This window comes from Amblyomma mixtum, chromosome 3 (genome assembly GCF_055824585.1).
Source record: "Amblyomma mixtum isolate Tamu chromosome 3, ASM5582458v1, whole genome shotgun sequence".
NCBI lineage: Eukaryota > Metazoa > Arthropoda > Arachnida > Ixodida > Ixodidae > Amblyomma > Amblyomma mixtum.
The window spans coordinates 293869069-293892899 of record NC_143014.1 but is presented as its reverse complement, the minus strand read 5'-3'; the positions used below and the strand labels follow the sequence as shown (position 1 = coordinate 293892899).

General features: G+C 46.0%; 1 protein-coding gene across 8 annotated transcripts in view; it reads left to right on the top strand.

Moving 5' to 3' along the window:
• Positions 1-23831, top strand: part of LOC149355213 (condensin-2 complex subunit G2-like) — a 131171-nt gene that overhangs the window by 19652 nt on the left and 87688 nt on the right. For all 8 annotated transcript variants that reach the window (XM_089583710.1, XM_089583705.1, XM_089583704.1 and 5 more), the window contains 3 exons: positions 180-274; positions 4282-4354; positions 15371-15454. In XM_089583710.1, coding sequence (XP_089439836.1) covers positions 180-274; positions 4282-4354; positions 15371-15454 — 252 coding nt within the window. The remainder of the gene's footprint in view (positions 1-179; positions 275-4281; positions 4355-15370; positions 15455-23831) is intronic.

Sequence of the window (23831 nt, the reverse complement as noted above, 5' to 3'; positions counted from 1 at the left end):
AAATCGGTGTGCTTTTTTGTTTTTTGGAAGGTTTTGCATGGCTAGTAGGGTCACGTAATCTTTAATGGGTCGTTGATGGTCCAACCATTTGAAGTTTGTTGTACTCTGTCTTTAACGCTGATCTGATGACTACCTGCGCAGCTGTAGAGAATTTCAAAGCTTGTGTTTCCATTTTGCAGGGGAGACAGGTTGTCTCCTTCCTGCTGACATTGGAGGAGAGCCTTGTCAGTGCCATTCAGAAGAAAGTGAATGGGACATTGCCACTGATGTCAAGGTTGGTAAAAGTACCCACATGCTTGGCACTGATCTCATGATTTTCAATTTTGTCGGGCTGCCACATTCTGCGTTTAAAGGTACAGTCACCATCAAAAGCTTACAGAACACAGCTGTGCCGATAAAATTGAATTTCGTTGCATTCAGGGTGCATTGCTAGAGACATAATGGCGCACTGTGTAATTTTCTTAGAGTTGCGCTGCATGTGTCTATTCCAGCCCACGTGCTGGAATTCGTTTTTTGTTAATATTACTTGCAGCAGCGTATTTGCATCCACGGTGTAAGTTGCTTTTTTTTGTTAGTCTTTGCTTTCCCCACTGTAATGTCACATGTGGCACTGTGGGTTAACAAGTAATCAAAAGTCTGCAGTGAAACTGTTTTTCCACTAATAATTCCTTTCCAAGAACTTTTGACTGTGGCTCTTTGGCTCACTAGGTCTGCAGTGTGTAAACTATCGTGGAGAAAAATGAGTGATGAATATGGGGTTTGCACGCAGAGGAGTTGGGAAGTCTGGACCCAGGTTAACATTTCTGTTCCAGAGGGAGACTGCCTTAACTGGGGCAAGTCTACTGGCAGCATTTGTTTTTTTGTTCCACTGTAATTTTGACAAGCAAACTAGTACTAACAAGGGCACTAGTTGCCATTTCGTGTGGATTTGTAGCAAAGTGAACCTGTTTGTGGCGGCTGCATTGCCTTGCTAATGTTGAGAGGCAGCTGGCTGCTTGCATGGTTCATGGCGGCAGGTTGCTTTGACTGTGACAGCGGGTAACTGTTTGATAAAACTGCCTTGGCAGAGGTGTAGCGCAGTAAAACTGGATGCGAAGAGTGCCAGCTGGCATCTGGAGGTTTATTTGAGTAATGTGCAGTCAAGGAAACCAGGTGCACATGCCCAGCCAGCTCTGTAAGCAGTGGAGTGATTACAGGACAGAAGATGGCAGCACCGTAAAGAACCACACATTTCTTCTTGACAGTGGCAGCTATTACGTCTCGTAATCGCAAGACAATTTTGCAACCTATACTTCATTTCATACATCAGGTGCAACGCTGTGAAGCATACGGGAGTAGTCCACCTGAAAAAATAAATGTGTTACTCCACGCTTGTTTTGTGGCCCAGTGGACTAAGGCATTTGAAAGATGTCATCAGCTGTAAGGGTGCATTTCATGAACCAAAAGGAATGCACTCTGTTTTGATCTTGGATGTAGGCAGCGTTAGCAAGAGCACTGCTTTGACAGCATTGCACTTGATGTATGAAATGGCGTATAGTTCGTTAAATAGCATCATAAAGCTTTATAGTAGCATTTCACACTGTTAGCTCCATGATGATGGAAAAGCATGCATGCTGTAGTGAATAGGTAATATTGTTACATTCAGATTTGCGTAACAAAACAGAATCCTTATGCACTGAGCAAAAGAAGACTCTAACTTATTTGGTGTTCGGCTACTGATCCAAGGCCGTGGGTTTGATTGTGGCGGTGGTGGTTGTATTTAAATGGAAGCAAAATACAAAAATGCCTGTATGGTGTGCGATGTCAGCATACGTTGACGAAACCCAGGTGGTCTAAATTAATTTAGAGCCTCCCACTACACCACGTTGCTCATTGCCCATAGTCACTTTGGAACGTTAAACCCCACACTCTACAATTTACAGAATTGCAAACTGTATGGGAACACTACCAGTGAACAACTACACATTCTCTGCTCGGTCATTTGCTGATTTGCGCAGGGCTGACACGCCCAATATTGTTCAAGGGAATAAGTGCTTGTTACACATTTGTGTGGCATCACTGCCGCCTAATGGCACTTTCATTTTGGTCCCCCTCTTCTGTGCTGTCAAAGCTACTGTTCCTTTCCAGCTAAGTGATAGGTACGCACTGATGGTCCTGTGTGCCTAGTTCCAGTGCTTGTACACTCAGTATTTCATCGAGCTGAATTGAAGCTGCACTTCAGCTGGCTGTGCGTGTCACTTTGGTGGCACTATTCACTGCATACAGATGTAGCTCGTAGCTTGCACACGAACCTTTTAAATGAAGAAATTTTTTTGTCACCGTAATTATTGGGAGTCTTTGCAACACTGTGGTGGCTATGTCGGTGATAGGTGTCTGACAGCTGTAAGCGAGTTATAACTTCCCAACAGGGCAAGAACAGGGCTAGCTAGTTGTGCGCATTCATTGCTCATTGCAGGTCTGAGTCTTTGTGTAGCCAATCTGGTGCAGTTTTCTCCGCAATAAATCCTCCCTTATTGGCCAAGTGGCTACAGATGCCAGTTATTGTTACCACTCAAACATTGAAGTGAAAAGGGTAAAGTATGGGATGCTCAGTGTTATGACCTACCATTAGAGACTGCAACATTTTGCCTTTTTTTGTTGTGTCTGGTTTTATTCTTGGAATTGGCATTCTCTGCTTTCTGCCAGGGTTGCCAAGCTGAAGATTTAGTCTTCAGAAAAACTTTAAAGTGGCCAAAAAAGTAGGCAGCCTGCAACCAAAATGTGAAAAGTTGCCCCAGAAAGGTGACAAGAGCAAAAAGCTAGTGTAGTTTTTCTTTCAGAGAGGAGAGTAATACAGTGGATTGTGGTAATTTAATGTGGAAAATATTTTCAGTGCTCAAAAGAAAATGTTTGTGAAAATGAGAGATTGTAAGTGTCCCCGGGAAGCGTGTGAAGCAATTGTCAAAGACAGTTGCAAGTGAAGTAAGGCATTTATGTTCCCCTGAATGGGCCAGAAAGTTTTCTAGGATGATATTTAGTCAGAGAATTTGCATTTCTTTATGACAAAGTAAATGAGTTAATCACCGAGGGCAGTGAATCTAGGTTGATTTTGCTGTCTTCGAGTGAGATTCTTGAAATCCTGTGTTAGCCTGTTTCATGCTGATTTTGCTCTGTGATTAGAAGAGCATTTTAAAGCTGGTGTTTTGTTCCTTTTTGTTTCTTTCCCTCTTTTTTTTTCCGCCTTTTGCATATGCTAAGGCCAGGGTTAACCAAGGGAAACCTACTGGTAGCCAGATCATGCCGAGTACTCCAGAGCACCATAGAAATGTATTGTGCCGGCATGTGCCACCAGTCACCAGCTGATGTGCTTTGAGCGCTTGCCTACTGAAAAAGCAGAGGACAAGTCGGACAAGAAGCACATTGGGGATGCAGGCAGTTTCACTGAGCCCTGAAGGACAACTTTGAAGCATGCTTTAATGCTGAATTTAAGTCTATCAGTGTAGGCCAATGTAGGGCACCTAGACACTTGCAAAAAAAAGCCCCATTATGCACTAAAGAATCCCAGCAGCGAGAAGTATTCTTTATTATTTAAAACCTGACTACAGGTCATATCTCGACGACAGGGCTAGTGAAAATTAAGTTATCTTGACATTGTGTTGCTATTATGTACTGCTTTAACTGGTCTACTGTGGTGACAGATTTGCCAAGGGCATGCAAAGCCATTGGCAGAAAGACAGAGCAGCGAGATCATGGAAGTGTGTTTCTATAAACTTGGCTCGAAATAGGTGTGAAATCTAGCCAGAAAATGATGAAGTTCATTTTTTTTGTAGCCAAGGGGTCCGAAAAGTAGCCAGTTTGGAAAAAAATAGTTTAACCTGGGAACCCTGCTTACTGCTGTGCATAAGAAAGTAACGTGTTATGGGTCAGCAGCTTGCCACCTGACACCATGCAGCTGGATTATCAAGAGAATGGCCAGTCAGAGTGAAGCTTGAAAAATTTGTTCTCTGCAGTAATTTCTTGAGAGTGTAGTAGTAAATGACGATGACTCCTTTGTTGGCATTTCTGAACTGGAACGGACCACAACAAAAAGGTTTGAAGATACTCGTTGGTCTAATGTGGCTTGAATGCATATTGAAAGTATAGTGGGCCGAAAAATTCAGAAATTGCTTCAACTTACCTGTGTGCATGGATCTTAATTCCTGTGACGTGACTTATTTAGCATTATTGAATGCGCATATGTGTGGACAGACTAGCACTGTGCAGCACCCTTGTAATATATATCTGATCAAATATTTGTTTCAGGGCTCATGTAGTAGCTCTGGCTCGCATCTACGTAACTGCGTGGAAAGCGGTGGCTGGCAAGAGACAGGCTACGGTGAGATGCCTTGCTTGGTTGCTTTCAAAATTGCAGATTGTACAAAACCCTTAGCTGTTGTTGTCTTTCATTCTCCCTCACTTTGTGACAGGGTGTGCTTCAAATTTCTATCTAAATTCTCATCGCATCGTGCTCCAGATGCTCCATGGACCTCTCTTAGGACCAACTGTGTTGGCTTAGTGACTTTGCTGTTTGGCTGGTGAGCCCAAAATCATGGGGTCAAAGTCCACCTGCTGTGGCCTTGTTTTGATGGAGGTGAAACTTGAAAACACGAATGGGCTGTGCGATATCAATGCATGTTAAAGAACCCAAGGTGGTCGAATTAATCCAAACACCCACACTATGATGCCTGTCGTAGCCCGCATGCAGCTTCGGGATGTTAAAACTGCACATGCCAATGCATTGTCTATGCCAAGCTAGCTTAAAGTTAGCGTCAGTGCATTTTATTGAAGGTGTATGAATACAGGGATCTCAAATGGCAGTTGAATAATAATTGGATGAATAATTTGAAATTTGAATGGCTATTCGGTTGAATGTGGCCTCTCAGGTAAATGTCTCCGGGTTTCATATTTGTTGCATGCTGCTGCTCCTTCTTCCCTGCAAAAATTGACGGTGCACTCCACAGGCTGTATGCCTGTGGAGTCTACCCAGCCTTCCTCATTGATGCACTGCCTTGGACATTGGTATTTTGGTTGGACTGCTGGGAAAGGGCTTTACTGCTGCAGGCAGATCTGTGTGTAGCCTTTTCCCATCAGGCAGCAAGCACCAGCTACCACTAGTAGTGTTGGAAACCTGTATTTGCCAGTGTGCAGTTGTGAGGTAGTTGGACAGGCATGTCGCAGTATAAAATGAAATTTGTAGTTAAAAAAAAAGATGCGTTAAAAAAAAAGTGTGTGTACTCCTGCGCATATAGGCGTTGCAAAGTTATGACACTGCCGGGGAGCTGCCAGCAATAGAATACTGCAGTCACCGACTGATTTTATGGCCTCTGCAGCACCCAAAAGATGGTCCGATTAATAGCACCAGCTGAAAAATCCGTGCAGTTAAAAAAAATATATATTTTCTGCAAAAAACTTAGCTTTGAAAATTGTGAACATTTAGCTGCGCATGTTCCATGTGCAAGTGATAATATTAATTGTATTTGAGCCAGAGTCATGCTTTCGTCATGCCCTCATGTCACTGGTGCCAGAGTGTGTGACGCAGCTGCAGGTCAGGCTGTGAATGCACCGCATTGCACACGCTGCACAAAGCAAGAACAGTCTGTCCCCATAGGCTTCGGTGGTTGCAGAAGCCGAGAGAGGGAAGCCACAGGAAGAAGCGAGCGAAAGCAGGCGCCTCTGGCTGCACCCCCATGTTCCTATCTGCCCCGCACCACAGGCGGCAGTGTCTAAGCTGCGGCAGATGCTGCAGCTGCCCCAATTTTATTGTGATTGTGTGCCCTGGTTCGCACACTCTTCTTTATAGACCACCTCAATGGCAATGAAGGCTGTGCCATTTGCTCAAGTGGCAACAATGAGGAACAGTTGCCAAGCCTGTCCAAGCTAGTCGATCTAAACTTTTGTCCCTAGGAACCAACTCAGTTAAGCCTGTTATGCATAGCGGTGCAGCCAGGTGCCTATTACATTTCATTCCTTTTGTTTGTCCCGACATACTCTTTGTTTAAATCCAAGATGGCACCTTTCAAGGCAGCGAAGAACTGGTTGGCTGTGGAAAGATCCGTTGATTCACCTGCACTTGCTGCACCAGTTCTGTGAAGTTCTGTGGTGGTGCTGTGAGTGTTTAGCGCCAGTTCGAGCAGTTCAAGTGCAGCTTGGCACTGGCTGCTTCCAAAACGAATGGTCGAGTGCAGGCCTGGTCGTCTGCTAGCCTTGGCATCACCCGAAAAGTGCAGCCTGCTGGCTACCCCAATGGCGGCCAACATCCCGAACTGTGCGAAAATTTTTCAAACAGCACGTCACAGTGAAGCGTTGCAGTGAACCATCCTCTATGCAGTATCATGGCAGTTGTTGTGAAACTCACTTTTATAGAACACAACTCGGGTGTGTGTGCGCAGAGTTGCATGTTACGTGGTTTCTGCAACATGCATCAGGCTGCATGCATGCGTTTGCCTTTTAGTTAACATACCCGGTGTTGAATATTGTTGTAACTGTATTGGTCTAAACTTTATGGGTCCATCGAGAGGTGTCAGCAAGGGCCACCGTCCCCCTCCCTCCGTCGCTGCGTTCTCAGGTGGAGCCCTAATTAACAGGGCCCCAGTGATGTTCCGTACAAGTCGGGCCCAAGTGGGGCACCATTCACATCTTGCGAGTACAATAACTTGAGTCTCTTCACAGTTAATCGCAACCTGCAAGCCATTGTCAGCTTCCATATGGCGACTGCAGCTGCACTACCTGCATGATTTCTGCACTGATCACTGAGGAGCTGCTAAATTTACCTGAATTTTTTCTGAAGTAGACCTGCACGACGTCTACACCTTTCTGAAATGAATGGCGTCGTGCAGAGGACACCATCTTGCACCACTGAAACAAGTGGCACAGTGCAGTACCGTGAGGACCAGTTCACGTAGTACCAGTGGCTCAAAAGAGACGCCTACTCGCTCTTTGCAGTACTTCTTCCGTTTATTTTAGTCCAAAACGTCAAACTTTTGAACTCCACAAAGTCCGAAATATTGGTCGGGAATATGTATATGTTCTTTAGAGATGCGTGATGGTTCCTCAGCAAAGTCCAAAATACTGTGCAATTCTGAATTATTGCAGTCTGAAAGATCAGTCAGCTACTGTATTCCTAGTTCCCTCTTAAAATGTATAAAGATAGCATAGAAGTGCTTAGCAGGGCTGTATGGCTTGCTTATCTTCAGTGATTCCTGTCTTATGCACATGATGCATTATTGGTGTAAAGATACTGATTTATGAAGTATGTGGTACTAAACATTTCTGCAGAAATGTATATTAAATGTCAAGATGCGTGTAAGTGACTGGTGGTATTTTTGGCAGTCTGTGGGCCATACATCACAACTAGTTTCAGAAAAGACATAACTTTCACTTGTAAACCAGTATTGAAAGGCATGCATGCATTAGTAAGCTTCAATTCTTGTCACGAGCTCAATCTGTGCAGCCTCCTGCTTTCTGAACTGCATAGAAAGGCACACCACTGGTCTCTTAAAAGTGTGCAAATGGACGTGTAGTAATTATTGGTTTGTGTCTAGAACCTTTCCATGAGCAATGGTCAGACTTGACGGTTGAAATTTTTGGGCTGGCAGCACACAACCAAAGATAGCATTGGTGAATGATGAAGCAGCGTAATACAGATAGCAGAGTTTGATGTCCAGCACACAGTGCGATGGTGACTTGTGTCAGGTACATAGAAAGTGCATCTACTTCATGTGTCAGGTGTGGATAGCATAAAAAGCAAGGCCACAGCACTTGTTCGATCTGTGGCATGCTGCTTTACATCATGCTTCATTTGGTCACTGTTGGCTGGCAAAAACAAAAACGACTCAAAAGCAACTGCTCGCTTGCGAAAGGTGTGTTCAATACTTAGTGCACATCACTTCACTTGTTATCTTTGCCATGCTTTTCCTAGCAATGGCATGTACAGAGGCGCATGCATTTTATGTCATAAATGCAATTAGCTGTGGATGGAACTACGTGTGACTGCTTCTTTCTAGCCGTTCACATTTTTTATTCAGCCCTGGCTTTTTCATGTCAGGAGCAGCTTATTGCAGCTGCACTGTGCTCTGCATGGAACAGAACACGGGGAATTTGTTTGGTTTGCTTCATAGGGGGCGCTTGCAGTTATGGAGCAGCTGTGCATCTGTACCAGCTCGCAGAGCCTAGTAACTGTGAAGTAGGAAAGGCACCCCGAAAAACACGTTTTAAAGTCCAGAGGCTTCAAACTTGTCTTACCACAGGCCATGTTGACACACTTATGTCTCCCACAGGATGGTAGCTGGAAGGGGAGAGGGGAAGGTGTCCCTCGTGCCACTATGATTGTGACTCGCAGCATAGTCTTGTGCTAATTGGGAATAAACCACCCCTCAATTGCTACACAGAGCACATAGTATGTCTGGTTGGTGTCTCACAAAACATAGTGCGCAACTGGGCAGTCTCAAATTGTGGACAGCGGTAAAGGGACGTGGGATACAGCTGCAAAAGAAAGCAAGGTGCTCTTGGCACGGCACATCTGGAATAAAGGCTGATATCTGTAGGGCCAACGAGCTGGGCTAAAGGCCTTGTGGGCCCGCGCATTTGAGTCTCCTGCCATGGGCATTTGATCTGCCCATATCTTGCACAAAAATTGTGCAAATGGCTGTCATTCTGGCAGCATTAAAAGATGGCCATTGAGAACTTGTAAGCTAAGCCTGAAAGACCAAAAGCAAGCCAGTGGTCGAGAATCGCATATGCAACGAAGTTGAAATTGTGTACAGCCAACCAACCTTTATTGTTGCATTTCTATGAATAACAATTTAATTTTTCTTTTTTTTTTCACCTTTTAACAGTGTATTATTCGATGCTGCTTGCTGCTTGCTTATAGAACTTTCACGACTAAACCTTAATCCATTGGTTTCAATTGGATAAAGGATTTTCTTAATAACAGTCAGTGGTTTGTAGCAGCTAACGATCAGTCTTCCTCTCTAATACACTGTCTGGTGCACCACAAGGCACAGTGCTTGGTTCTCTCCTCTTATTGATTTGCGTCAACAACTTGCCCAATAATATTTCTTTGAATGTTCAATTATTCCATGAATAATGCTGTGGATACTAATTCTGTTCAAACCTATATTTGTTAATGCTGGTTGAGTGGTGATGCAGATGGATGATGATCCTAAATACTAACAAGACACGTTTTTTTCCATAGACGTCAAAATTACCTGACTCCAAATGCTCTTCTAAATGAATTCATTGTCTCATCCCTCGGTTGCATTAAGTATTTATGTATTAACCAGACATGATCAACTCATGTCATGTGCATAGTTGACAACACTAAGAGGGCTCTTGGTTGCCTCTGACCCAATCAAAATCTAGTTCCTCCCTCAGTTAAACTACTAGCTAACGAAACACTTGTCTAACCAAAGTTAGACTGTGTGTCTGGCACCTGAGACCTCGCTGAACATAACTGAACTAATGCTGTTGAACTCATTCAAAACTGTGGAGTTCATTTCGGCTACTCAAATTACTCATTCTCTGCCAATGTTGCTTACCTTAAGAATGAAGTGGGATTGCTGAACTTCAGAAGTGCTGCAAGATCAGAAGAATGTGCCTCTATCATAAAATATATGTTTTTTCTCATAGTTCTCCTATTCAACCCACTCATCATTTTGCAGCATGTACAGGCCACGATAATGCCGTCTATTCACACCAAGCTCGCACGCAACCCACCTTCACTCCCTTTGTTCCAAAAAAGCCCAGGACTGAGCAGTCTTTTCACAGGTGCCATTCCACACAAACCTGGTGCATTTCAAGTCAGCCATCGAGTGTCTCATCTATTAGCTTTATTATAAGCCCAACCCTCATGTAAAACTCTCCACCTAAAGGGCCCTTGAGGTATCTGAAATAAATAAAATTAAAATTGGAATTTTTGGGAAAAAATTTCGGTGCACTTAAGTCCTCTTATGTGCAGAAATGAGAAAGCATTTAGGGTTCTATCGCCTCTGTTGTTGCTTAGTAATGTAATTAATCATTTTTTAAAGTCTCTTTATTTTGCTTTATTTCATTTCATTTGTTTTATTTAAATTTTATTGGTTTTTATTTTATTTTTTATCTCATCATTTTATTTAGTGATTTGGTCATTTAAACTTTCCATTCAGTCGATATTAATCATTACAAATCATGATTACACTCTTACTGGATGATCGACAGTTCAATCTGTCCACTACCGGTGGTGACCCATCTCCTCTCCATGCCACTCATGAGGCAAGGAATGCTTTCACATTAAAAGACTAGCAGATGTTCTAGAAAGATTGCGTATCATCACTCAATGGCCACTGCTTGCGACCGTTGAGCCCTAGTGGTGTCAAAATCCCACGTGTCAAAAACGCGTTGCAGCACAACCTGTATGCATTTGATAATATTAACGACGTGGATATAAGCCTAGATAGGCATTTCACAAAACATTTAAAAATCTGAGCTACGCTGTCCACTCATCTGCTTGCGGGGATTTTTGTGTGTAGTGTAACCCAAACCTTGAGAGTGTTCACCAGTGCCACCCTCTTATCACTCATTCTTAAGCCATAACATAATAGCACTTAATTTTCCAGTAATAAACACCACAAAATAAAAAAAAAACACCCCCTCTGCTCCTTGGTTTCTTTGGATGTTTGCTTCTGTCTGGTATATCTGTGGAACTGTGCCGTTGAGAGGAGCTGCGTCGGTGGCCCAGTGGTTACGGTGCTCAGCTGCTGGCCCAAAAGACACGGGTTCGATCCCAGCTGTGACAGTCGCATTTTGAGGCAGGCAAAATGCTAGAGGCCCGTGTAGTGTGTGATGTGAGCACATGTGGTTGAACCCCAGGTGGTCGAAATTATTCAGTGTCCTCCACTAAGACGTCTCGCACAGCCTGAGTTGCTTGGGGATTTTAAATCCCATAAAATCATAAACCTGTACCATTCAGAGAACTTAACTATGCAGGCAGTGGCACAATTGTTTGTTTCCAGCTGTGCACATGCATACTGTTAGTTAAGGGGGGACGAGGGTCTTAAAACTGACCTTTTTATTTGTGGCTAGAATCTGATGAAATTTTGCACAGAGATGTGTTTTGTGTTTTTTCTCTTCTGATTTCAAAAATGTAGTCATAATTGAGCTCGTGGTCTTAGATTAAAAATTATCTTAAATTCTAGAGTGTAATTAGGTAATTTCTTACGCAGCTTTAATGAACTTTCTCATTGCATTTTGTTGCTTTTAGTTACATGCATTGATAGCCAGTGGGTTCCCATACCCGATTACATTCTTACTTTTTTGTTTAAGCCACATATAGCTAGCAATTTACAATTAGCTTAACGAGTTGCTGTGTGAAATACTGCGACCTTTTACTCTCGACTAGTATATCAGGACGACTTGCCTTTAGAGAAAAACGAAGAATGTCATCGGGTATGGGAACTCTCTGGCTATCAATTCATGTAAATAAAAGCAACAAAATGCAATGGGAAAGTTCATTAAAGCTGCGTAAGGAATTACCTAATTACGTTCTAGACTTTATAAGATCTAAGACCACCAGCTCAATTATGATTACATATTTGGAATCGGAAGAGAAAAAAAATCTCTGCCTCTCCCGTAACCGAGAGTAGAGTAAGCATGAAATGTTTACGGGCCTAATGTCATCTCGGTGGACACCCGAACCGCACCGTACAGGAAGGGAGGAACGCCACCACCCGTTCAGCGCGATGCCTTGCCATTTGAACGCAAGGTTTTTTGAGGAAAGGAAATGGCGCAGTAATTCTCTGCCATTCGGTGGACACCCGAACCACACCGTAATGGAAGGGAGGAACGCCACCACCCGTTCGGCGCGATGCCTTGCCCTTTGAACGCAGCGCTTCTCCCCCGGGCCCCTGTGCGCCTGCGCGGCTTTGCTTCGATGCGCGAAGCCCCTAAGAGATCACGTATGACAACGAAGTGTATCGTGGCATTTATGTGCTTTTTGCACGCGTTATTAGAAATCGGAAAATATAATTCCGTGCATTATCAAACGCACAGCGACTGATATCTTGATAAACATTGAGAAGGCACTGGCAGCAGTTATTTTTTGTGACTCCTTTGGAGACCAACCGGCGCTTGCATGCCGGTCGCGTAGGAGGGCTTAGAGAGTCTCGTTAAATCTCGTTAAGTCTCGTACGGTGCCCAGATGTTCTCGTTTCAGAGCCCGGATGATGGCTCTCGGTCTCGGCGTGACGTCACCACACTGCCGACAACGGGGGATAAAAGCATTTCATGCTTAATACATCTGTGTGCAAAATTACATGAGATTCTAGCCATAAATAAAAAAGTTAGTTTTAAGACCCTCGTCCCCCCTTAAAGGAAAAAAAAAGAATGGTTGGAACCCAGCCTAGGCAGCCTCATTTTAGTAAACTTTAAAGGGACCCTGAAATGGTTTCTTCAATCATATTTTATTGCAACAACTCTGTAGAGGTGGTCTCTGCGAGTATTCTAGTCTGATTCAGAAAGCTGCGCGTGGAACCAATAATTTACAAACAATTATTCAAACTTGCCGCTCACAGCCGATTAGGGCGACACCTCACCGCGCGTTTTTACCCGCCCCTACCACTTGACGTAAACTGGGCAGCCTTGGCCATGGACTGGGCGACCCTTCTCATTGGCTCTGCCAATTGACGTCACGCGCAATTTTTGCAACATTTCATTTGAAACTGAGCACTGATGCTCCTTGAAATATTATTTTATTGATTGCTTATTATTTTTTTTAAACATACGTATACAGAGGTAAGAATCCAGCGCATTTCTTAAATTAATGTGGTACTTCCGGTAAAGAAGGAAATCCGTCTGCTAACAAAAGCATGTGTATTCGTCAAATCTCGGCGCCCGCCTTTGCGAGTTTCCTAGCTGCGCCGACGAGTCGCTGCTATAGTGTACTAGAATTATATATATCGCTGCTGTCGTCGCCCTGTGGGTCTCGGTATGGCGTGTACTGAAAGGCTCGAAGCCCATCTCAGCGGTGGCTGCACGCAGCCGCGCTTTGAGCTCCGGATCCATGCTGTTCGAGCAGCAATCAGGAGACAGATGTGCGAAAACTTGGACGGCGCGGCACCGATCGTCATCAGAAAGACTGCCAGCTATTCTCGAGCAGCGACAAAGCATGCCTGCTTATGTTGGGAGCTTTCAGCAACGGCACCGCTCGCGGGCTCTCCGAGCGACGAGCTCTGCTGCTGCCTGGCTGTCGTGGTCGTCGCTAGGCCTATAGCTCGTTTCGCGTCGAAGAGGCAGCGGCCGGCGCTTCGGAAGTCGCCTGAGCTATAATAAAAGGCTTACTCTACACATCGCTTTACAGTCAACAGCATCATCTCACAATAAAGTAATAGTATAGTCACTTTCCGCGACGCCTTCAGCCGCGAAGCGAGCGGGCGCCAGGCGAGCCGGACCCCAACGTCAGGCCAGCGGCAGCTGCAAGGCGGTTGTGGCCAGAAATTTGCTCGTATCACAGTTGTTACCTTTACCAGCAGCTCAGTATTGGTCAGCGATCCTCAAAAATGACACATTTTTCACATTTCTTGGCCTAGGGTTTATTATTTACGTCAAGAACACTCTTTAGCTCATTTTTTATGACGCCGGCAGACCTGATCCAGGCCGGTCGGCCGGCCAGCATGCTCGGCGTACTTGACATTCGCACAAGGAAATACAAAACAGCCATTCTACCAGAGATGATGCTTTCTAGATTCGAGCAACGACAACATGTCTGTTAAAAAGTGGATCTTTCGGCAACGACACCGACTGCGGCAACGCCGGGCGACGAACTGTGCGCTGGTCCCAGGCTGCCCTAGTCGTCGCTAGGCCTAAGGGTTTCGCATCGCTGACGGCGCTTCGGAAGTCGCTTGCGCTATATTAAAAGGCCTACTCTTCACATCGCTTTACTGCGAGCTCGTCCCATAATAGAATATATATTCGATTTCCACGACGCCTTCAGCAACGGAGCTAGCAGGCGGCAGGCGAAGCGCCGCAGCAGCGCCAAAGCGGCTATGGGATGAAATTTGCTAGTATCGCATTCATCACTTGTACGATCAGCTCGGTATTGGCCAACGACCGTCAGAAGTGATGCATTTTTGACATGCATCTATCCCAGGGCTTGCTATAAACGTGAACAAACAATACTAGCGCGTTTTTCACTCGCCAGCGGCCGGCGTCAAGGCTGGCAGGCCGGCCCGGTGTGGCTCGGCCCCGAGCGCCCTGAGGAGCGCGCTGTACGTCATCACGACGCTGCCGCTCTCCGTGCTCGCTTTGTCTCCCGCTTCCCGTCGTTGCGTCTGCCGCGCGCGGCTCGTCGTTGACATCTAGCAAGTTGCACGCAGGCGACGAGCTGCGATTGGACGTTGCGACGCCGTTCGCAACAGCGCACCGCAGTGAATCGCACTCACTTTCGCACATGTGTCTGCGACCACCGGAAGTAAACAAGCAGAGCGCCATTGCTTGACGTATGCATGGGCGGAGCATCGGCCCGTCTTTTTTTTTTTTTTCGGAGCGAGCCCCGCGTGTATGAGTTGAGGGTGGTATGTGGGGGAGAGGAGGAACATCATTTTTAATCGGCGATATCTTCGGTGTTGATGGAGTTCGCTTAACAATTTTTGCGGTGCGGCGACAAGTGATGGAATACCGATCTCTCGTGGGCTTTTGCTAACCTTGGCAAAGAGCTTTTCAGGGTCCCTTTAAGTGCGATATGTGAGCACATTGGCATATTGAGATCTCAGTGAATATTGAAATACTCCAAGGGGTCAAAATAATACAGGACTAGTTCCTCGCAGCTCACAGTGCATTTTTAGCGCGTAGAAACTTAATTTTTTTAAGGGGGTTCGAGGGAGAGAGAGGAGCTCTTTAGTTGAAAAACAGAACATGGCCAGTGTTTAAATCCGCTGACTTGCTACTCTGCGTGGGGGAGGGATTGAGGGAGAGAAAGATGGAATGAGAGGGGGGAGCAGGAGATGGGATGACAAAGTTCGCTGCATGGAAAATGTGCAGTGAGAGTACGGAACGGTGAGATGAGAGCTTTGTCTAGAAGACCAGTGGCATGTAATTAATCAAATGAAAAGTTCATAGCACGTTTCTGCAGCCTATGGCAGGCTGAGGGCCCCAATACACATTCGAGTTTTAGAGGCACTTGAGTGAGTGATTCCATAAGATGTGCATGCTGCTCCGCATGCGCTGGGCATTCGGACAAAATGTGCTCCACTGTTTCTACTCAGCCGCAGTTGTTGCAACACGGGCAGGGGTTCGCTGCCGCACCGACCTTGCTGTGGTGCTTGGTAGTTTCCCTCCTCTGACCTCAGCCTTCTCATGCTCGTCTGCCCTTGTGCCCTGACAGGTCCTGGAAGAAAACATGCAGAGGATAATGGACTGGACTGTGAATGGAGATATTTCCACTGCCCACCATACAAACTTATACAAGGTGAGCAACACTTTTTTTCTTGCCAAGTGTTGTCATGCAATCCTTAGTAGCACTGCAATGAAAGGTATGTCACAGCATATTATGCGTTGGTTGTGTGTATTGCTTTATTGCGTAAGCAATATTACGACAGGTTTCAGCCCTTCGCGTCGGGGCGGCTGCAAGGCACGTTTGACCTTGAAGGGCGGTGCGGGGCGCGGCGCACTACAGCTGTAGCTGCGCCGCTGCCGAGTGGAGGCGCTGCTCTCGCCGCGCTCTTGCCAGCTGCGCAGTGTGGAGAGGAGGCTGGAGAACGGGGGGGGGGGGGGGGGGGGGGAGTGTAAAATGCGTTCGCTCGCTTGCCGGCTCCGTCGTTATGCCGCCTGATCAACAGAAAGGGAGGCTATGTCGGCTTGCCGAAGCCAGGAAACGACAACGGGCTTCGGAGACAGATGAAGAATGCGAACAGCGCCTTGCTAAGCGGCGCGCTCAAGACGCTGCTAGACGGGCGCACCGTGCCTCTGTCGAAACCGAATCATCTACAACCGGTGATGATCCCGAATGGAACGCTATGGATGCTTACGCAACCTACCAGGTTTAACCAAAGCTAAACCCCAGCAAATTTTTTTTTCACTACTCTTTGTGTGGAACTGCTGAACTGTATTCAGATAGAAGTACTGCAAAATCTTTTTTTGATGACAAATTGGCGTGAGGCTTGAGTACATGCTCTGGAGGCGGCCTTAGGTGACATACTTGGCAAGAGTCGAGTAGGTAACAGATGTCTTCGGAGTATTATACTATTCTGCTCAATGAGGGAAAACTGAAAGTAATTCAAATGCTTAGGAGTGTGAACAAGTCACATGTCTGGTCTCCCCAGCCAGCAGACCACAGCAGCTTGCCACTGGCCCAGCAGCAACCACTCGCGTGCCAGTATTCATTGCAACTGATCATGTGGCTGCCTTGAGCTGATAGTTATCACTGTGCAGCTGGTGCTGTATGCATGTATGGTATGCATTTGCCACTCATGACTGCCTTCCATCAATGCACGCTGCTTATCACCAGCAGTCTCTGTAAAAAAAAAAAAAAATTGAAATCTATATGGAACCAATTGGACCTCCATTCGGATACAAACAGACCCAATAGGGCATAGCAATCCAGATGGTTGGACCAATTGGATTATCCAGCTGTTTTTGCAGATCCCCATTTGCTGTTTCAGTTGGTTCCAGATTCCAGTTGGGGCTATCTCTCCCAATTAGATAATCCAATTGGGAGGGATGACACCAATTAGAATTTCATGAACCTATTGGAATTATCAAAACCAGTTGATAAATCTAATTGGCTCTTGAGATTCCAATTGGACATTCCAGTTGGTTCCGGCGATTCCAAGTGGTGCACCACTAAAGAAAATTGGGTGCCAATTACAGTTAGGTATTCTCAAGCAATTGGAAGCTCCAACTGGAATGTCGAAATGGAATGCCTTGAGCTTTGCTAATGAGCCAACAGGAAGGTCCAGTTTAATTAGCTGTTCCAGTCGGTTCTGAATACACAATTGGAAATTTTCCAATTGAAAAAAACCAATTGGAAGCCAATGATTGCCTTGATTGGGATCTGAATATTGCTCTGTTAACACATAACGGTGAACTAATGAGGCCTTTGTAAAAAGATATATGAACAGCTTTATGTGCTGAATTATTTTAATCATTTCTGTCATCACTCTGGGCATGAATAAATGAAATAACTTCGCTGTTAGTGCCACTGGCTCCAGCAGGAGGGTGTCATGAATGGGGTGTATAAGTGGGAGCAAAAGTATGCTCTTTGTATATAGACTGCCCCTGTTCCTTCTCTGTGAACCAGGCTTGTTTGTCTTCACTTCTCTATAAGCGTGGAATTCTCATAACTTCAATTCCCTTGTCAAAATATTGGCACTAAACACACAGCGCCTCCTGCAGACCTGGTAGAAAACCCAGTTGTTTTCAACACCATAGAAATCGGAACCATTTGAATCCATTTGGTTTTAAACTCGGTGGGTTGGAATGGGGTCGAAAAAAAATTGGCTGTAATTGGAATTTGCAGTGTTCTCTTTCTTTCTTTTTTTACTGGGATATGACCGTGCTGCCCAGCAAGTACTACACCCGTCTAATTTTAATACGTAGCACTAGAACCCCCATGTCATAAAAAATTTCAGTCGATTTGCGTAGTTAGGCTAAGTGTGAATTAGGTGTGCTAGTATTTTGGTTTTCACTTTGGTTCCGATTTTGGGATCCATTGTTCTAGTATGTAAGTTGTTTGAATAGTGACAATGGGTGAATGCTCATATGTATATGTGGAATTGGTCATTCTCTACTTCACATTCATGGATCCCTGGGTGTCCTCATACCACTCCTGCTGCAGTGGTGCAGTGGTTAAGTGGTGCACCACTGCTCTGCGATAGAGTGCTGTCATTGGTGGGTCTGGTGAGACCCAGGTTGCTCTTCCGGAGCAACGTCTCGCGGCCAATAATTGAACTACGCCTGCCATGGCGGGTACTTTGTACAGCAGCCAATGTGTGCGTGTGCATGCACGCACCACTGGAAGGTTGCCCAATGGGCAGGTGGGCAGTCTGCCACAAAACAGCCTTCCAACAAACACACAGCGGCTAAATGCGGGGAGTGCCCACTATAAGTGCTATTGCACCAAAAGAGTCGTCCTTCGGCGCCCCACAGGGGCATCTGCTCCATGCTGAGACGTTGGGGAGTTGTGACACCATGGGTTCCTGAGCGTCCGCAGGGACATCCCCGCAGGAGCATGATGATGAGCAGTATGTCACCACGGACCTCAGCTCCTGCGCTCAGCTGTGCGTGGCATCACCGTGTCCGGGGAAAAGGGGATCCTGGGGGTTGAGCTGACTCCGAGCGTTTGGACCTTTAAAGGGCCACTGACCAGGGGTCTGGACATTTTAGACAAACAAGCCGAGTGCATGGATGAGGCAACGAAGATAACCTTTCCGTAGCGCCTTTGGTTTTCGCACATGCATACAACCCCCCCCCAATTATAAGGTTTCTAGTTACTCGTGCCAGTTCATGTATGCTTCAGCGTGTTCTGTGCGTGTGCCATGTTGTGTGTTGTACAGCCTTTCCATCGTTCGCACACTCGGTTGCTCCGCACGCACACTGGTTCTCACTCGCCCGTCTTGTCTACATTGCCAAGACAGGAACTTAGAAGCAGAGAAAAGGCACAAACACATAGAACCCACAAGCACACACGGAGAAGTGCAAACGTGCATTTCCAAGAAGTGCCGGACAGTTCCTGGGTCCGTGCTTTGCCGTGCACTTCGAACAATAGTGACTCCCACCCCTCCAGTCGTAAAACGGTGGGGAGGCCTTACAGAAAAAAAAAAAACTACATGCATGAAAAGGAAACTCACTAACTGGGGATGTCACTGACAAAAACAAACAGATGTATGAAAAGATGTGCTCGCTAGCATGTTGAGGTGGTCGAGCCGATTGCGTCTCTTGATCGTTCAGGGTGCGGAGAAAATGAAACGACGCTGTTTCATTGTTGGATGCGCACGGAGCGACTGGAGTTGAACCACAATCCAGCACCGATTGCCAGAAGGTTATGCCTTGTGTCGTGTCTGACTCCAACACATTGGCCTTCCAGACACAACAGTCAAGAATGCAAGAATGTGGTGCCTTGCGGAAGACACTTCACTCCGAATGACTACGGCCACTATCCAAGACTACTTAGGCAATGAACAGCCTCCTTCAGTGAGGCTGGCACGAGGAAGGACAAAGAAAAATAAGCGTGACGAAATACGGCGAGGAGACCCAAGGAGCAAAATTGGGAGACCCTATCCCCCCCCCCCCCCCCCATGAAATATCCCGGGTAGCAAAAAGCAAGAAAAGAATTCTTTTCAAGCCGGGGCCATGACGTAGACATGGGACGTACTCCACTAGACAGCATGCCTCCCGCTAACATCGGAGGAGGAAGGGCGAATTTTCCTTGTAGAGCCTACTCGACGAGGCGTGAGAGAGAAAAATCTCGGGGAAGGGGACAGAAGGAGAGGAGCATGCCGAAGTAGCTTGATTGCGATGGCTGTAACTACGCTATTAATGAGTCTTTTCAAAAAAATATTTGCGGCTGCGCCTTCCCTGGGACGATGCCTGGCTTCCAGAGAGGTAGAAAATATTTTCGACCAGAGTGTGGTCAGTGGCCCTTTTAAGGCCCCTCGGCGGAGGCAACACACCACTTTGGCCCCAGCTTCCTGTAGACGGCACCTCTGGCCTGACCCGACCGGGGGAAATCGGCAGTCACCTTTTCCTGCCCTGCCCTCCATCTTTCACTTTCCTATCTTCTTTCTCACTCCTGTCCTGTCTCCTCCTCGTTTCTAGGTTTTTCCTTTCTCATGGGCAGCTAGGGTTAACCCTGTGTGGCGAACCAATCTGAGTTATGCCACATTTGGTTATAGTTGTGGTGTACAGCTGGCGTGGTCAGGACTTGCTGGCAACTTCCTGTCCCGTGTTGGGCTCCGTGGTGGGCGGCTGCCACCGTAGCCGAATAACAATTTTTTTTATGGATTCCTTTCTGCCCTCACAATCGAGGGTGGCCTGATGCCACTGCACAGTGTCTGCAAAAAAAAAAAAAAGAAATCTTCCCCAGATACCATGTAGTACATAGTGAGGTAGCAGAAAAGCAAGCAAGAATCATCTCTTGTTTCATAGTTTCTAAATCTCTCACAGAATCATTGGCCCTTGGCCACAAGGTGGTGAAGCTGGCCAATGGCGACGTCCTCCTCCAGATCAATGATAGCAACCTTTGGAGAAATACCTGTTTCCGTTAGTGCCCCTAGGTCCCTCAACAATGTCAAAGGCGTGATTTCAGAACAAGATTTTCTCACCCTGACTGAAGCAAAAATGCTTTCGGGAGGCTCAAAATATCAATGTCACTGATGCCCAATGCACAAAAATCAGAAAAGATGACAAAGAAACACCAACAAAGCACTTAGTTCTCACTTTTGCTTACAGCCAACTCCCCGTACGTGAAAATAGCAGTCAGACCATACATCCCCAAATTTTGCCAATGTTTCATGTGCCAGAGATTTGGCCATGGATCCCAGAGTTGTCGTGGCCGCCAAACCTGTGCCAAATGTGCATCTAATGAATATGAATCCGATGTCTGCAATGCAGTGCCAAAATGCGCTGACTGTGAAAGGGACCACCCCATGTATTCTAGGTCATGCCCATTCTGGAAGAAAGAAAAAGAGATAATACCCATTAAAACCAAAGAAAACATGACATTCCAGGAAGCATGGAAAAGATTTGCATAAACCCAGGGAACATTCTTGTTCACAGCAGAAACAAATTTCGCTGATGTGGTGCGACGGGGCGGGGCATCACACCAGGCTTCGGCACCTGCCCGGGCCACACACACTGAGCCTGGGGCAGACGCTGCGAAGGCTGCCCTGCCACTCGAGAAAGGGCTCGCCGGCCTCTGGGTCGGCCGCCCGCAAGGCTTCCTCCAGTCGGGAGAGACCTGCACACATTGCAACCGTGGGTTCTCCAAGGCGCTCCAGAGCCTTCAGCGAGCTCACCTCCACTGCAGCGGCGGCGGAGCTCTCGAGCAAAAAAAGGAAAAATCCCAATAACTGGCTCTAAAGAAATAGGGACCTAACTTTTCAAAATATATCCCCAAAATAATCATAATGGCGTTCCTAATACAATGGAATTGTAGGGGATTATTTAATAACTTAAGTGACATCAAGGACATCTTAGCCACATTCTCACCTGTGGCCTCATGTGTACAGGAAACACTTGGGCCCCAACACAGAAATGTACTCAAAAAACAGTCTTTCGACTGAGAGAAGGCGAGTTGGCTTTCAGGCGACATTGCCATCGTAGTAAAAAATGATGTTCCAGCTCGTGAGCTTACCACTAAAGACTAAATTTGAAGCTGTAGCAGCCAAACTGCTTACACACAAAACAATAACTGTGTGTTGTACCGTATAAACGCGTGTAAGGGCCGCACCCCGTTTTCCCGAAGGAAATGTTTAAAAAAAAATAAATTCGTGTAAGGGCCGCACCCGAACTTTCCATGACCCAGGTGGGTATAGCCTTCTAAATGCACGCGCCGTGGGCTATGCGATCGGCTCCGGCTGCGAACAACGGTGCCCTCGATCGCGGAGCGCTTGATCGCGGAGGCCAAGCACGTGCACAAGAGCTTCCAAAAACCATCCATGGATGGCGCCCGAGGCTGCAGCTATCATCATCATCGTCAATTTTTTTCTGCCCCGCGACTTCCCTCTATCCACATCGGCATCAGTATCGCCAGCTCCAGCCTTTTATGGCGTGTGGGCGCGGTCGCCGTAGTTGTTGTGGCTTTCGCGTGCTGCCGCCGAGTAATGTAGCTTTAGCACGATGGGCAAGCACGTTATCAGCTACACGGCTGAGAGTTAGCTCTCGAACGCGGCAAGCGTGCGGCGGACAGGGAATTCGACGTGGCCGAGAAGTGCGTCTGATGATCATGCTAACAAAAGGAAGGGTGCATTGAGAAACACAAGCTGCAAAAACCGTGCTTTCCGACGTGAGCCGTGCGAGTTTCCCAAACTGTAAGAATGGCTGCTCTGCTATGTGATGGAAATGCGGAGCAACGGCTACGCGTTGACAATGGACATGCTGCGCGGCTTTTTTGGGATGAGCGTCCACCAGAGCACAGAGTCGAAATACTCCGCGAGTGACGATTGAACGTAAAATAAATGCTGCTCATTCCCTGATTGGTGTGTTTTTGCTTAAAAAAGAATTTTTTTCGTACGTCGCGTGTGTGGGCCGCACCCCGAAAATTGGCCCCCGAATCTCGAAAAAAAAGTGCTGCCCTTCGATGCGTTTATACGGTATATATCTTGACCCTCACCTAACAGTAGCAGTGCATGAATTATATCTTTTAGAGCAGCTACCAGAGCCCTATCTGGTAGTTCGCGATTTTAACACATTTTTTTCTCGGGAAGTGAAAAAGCGGACACTCGAGGTCGCATTATAGAGGATTTCAGTCCGAAGAATGATATTTGCCTGTTGAACTCCAGTAAAACCATATACTGTTCCCCATCCACAGGGAAAATGAGCTGTTTAGGTTTTTCTTTTACTTCTGCCTCTGTTTATAGCAATTTTAAATGAGATGTAATTGACAGTCCATATGTCAGCAATCACCTCCATATAATAATCGGTGTAAAGTCTGCAGCAGAAGTTGCCGAACAAAACCGTGACAGTGGAAGCTTCCTTTAGCAGACTGGCAACTATTTAGAGCAGAAGCCTCATTATACAAATAGTTTGAGAAATCACGACACCAATGAGATAAATGAAAACTTCACAAATTGTATCCTAGCTGCGGTGCACTTAGCTATTCCGAAATCCTTGGGAATGGTGTGGCAAAATCACAAAATGTGGTGGACACAAGATTGTAAGGATGCAAAAAAGCGACAAAATAAAGCCTGGGGTATTTTTCGCCAGTACCCCACACAAGAGAACCTCGTAAATTTTAAAAAGGCAAGAGCTAAAGCTCGGTACATCCGTCGTAGTGCCGAGAAAGCATCATGGCAGAGTTATGTCTCATCTATAAACAGTCAAATCACATTTAAAAAAAAATGTGGGAAGAGGTAAGAATATAAATGGCAGCTTCTCACCATTCACAATTCCGTTTTTGACAACACCTGGTACGCAAACAAGTATAGGGGAACAGGCCGATATACTAGGGGAGCACTTCTTTGCAGTTTATAGTTCGTCACATTATACCTGGCCATTTCTAAAATACAAAAATATAGCCGAAAAGCAAAGACTTCCAATAAGTAGAGGTACTAAAAAACAATACAATAGATTAATTACCCTCTAGGAAATCAATAGAGTGCTGTCTGCCGGCAAAAAAACTGCTCCAGGACCTGTCCAAGTACACCGTGAAATGCTGGCCAATCTTTCCCAGCTTGCCGTAGAGGCAATTTTAAGATTCTTTAACAAAGTTTGGGTATCAGGAAAAATGGCCGTAAATAGGAAAAAAAGCCAATATTGTACCATTTCTTAAACCTGACAAGCCGCCAACCTCTCATAGCAGTTAGACCCATAGCCCTGACCAGTTGTCTCGCCAAATACTTTGAAAGTGTCCTGAATATAAGATTAACCTTTGTCCTTCAATCTTGCGAACTTCTTGGCAGCCATCAGTGCGAATTTAAAAAGGGATGCTCCACTATAGATCACCCAGTTCGTCTTGAAGATACTGTCTGAGAAGCTTTTGTTCATAAACAACACTGTCTTGCTGTATTTTTTGATTTAGAGAAGGCATATGGCACAACCTGGAGGTTCGTGATTCTTCAAGACCTTGCCGAGCTTGGCATCCGAGGCAGAATGTTGAACTGTCTAAAAGACTTCTTATCTTACTGTTC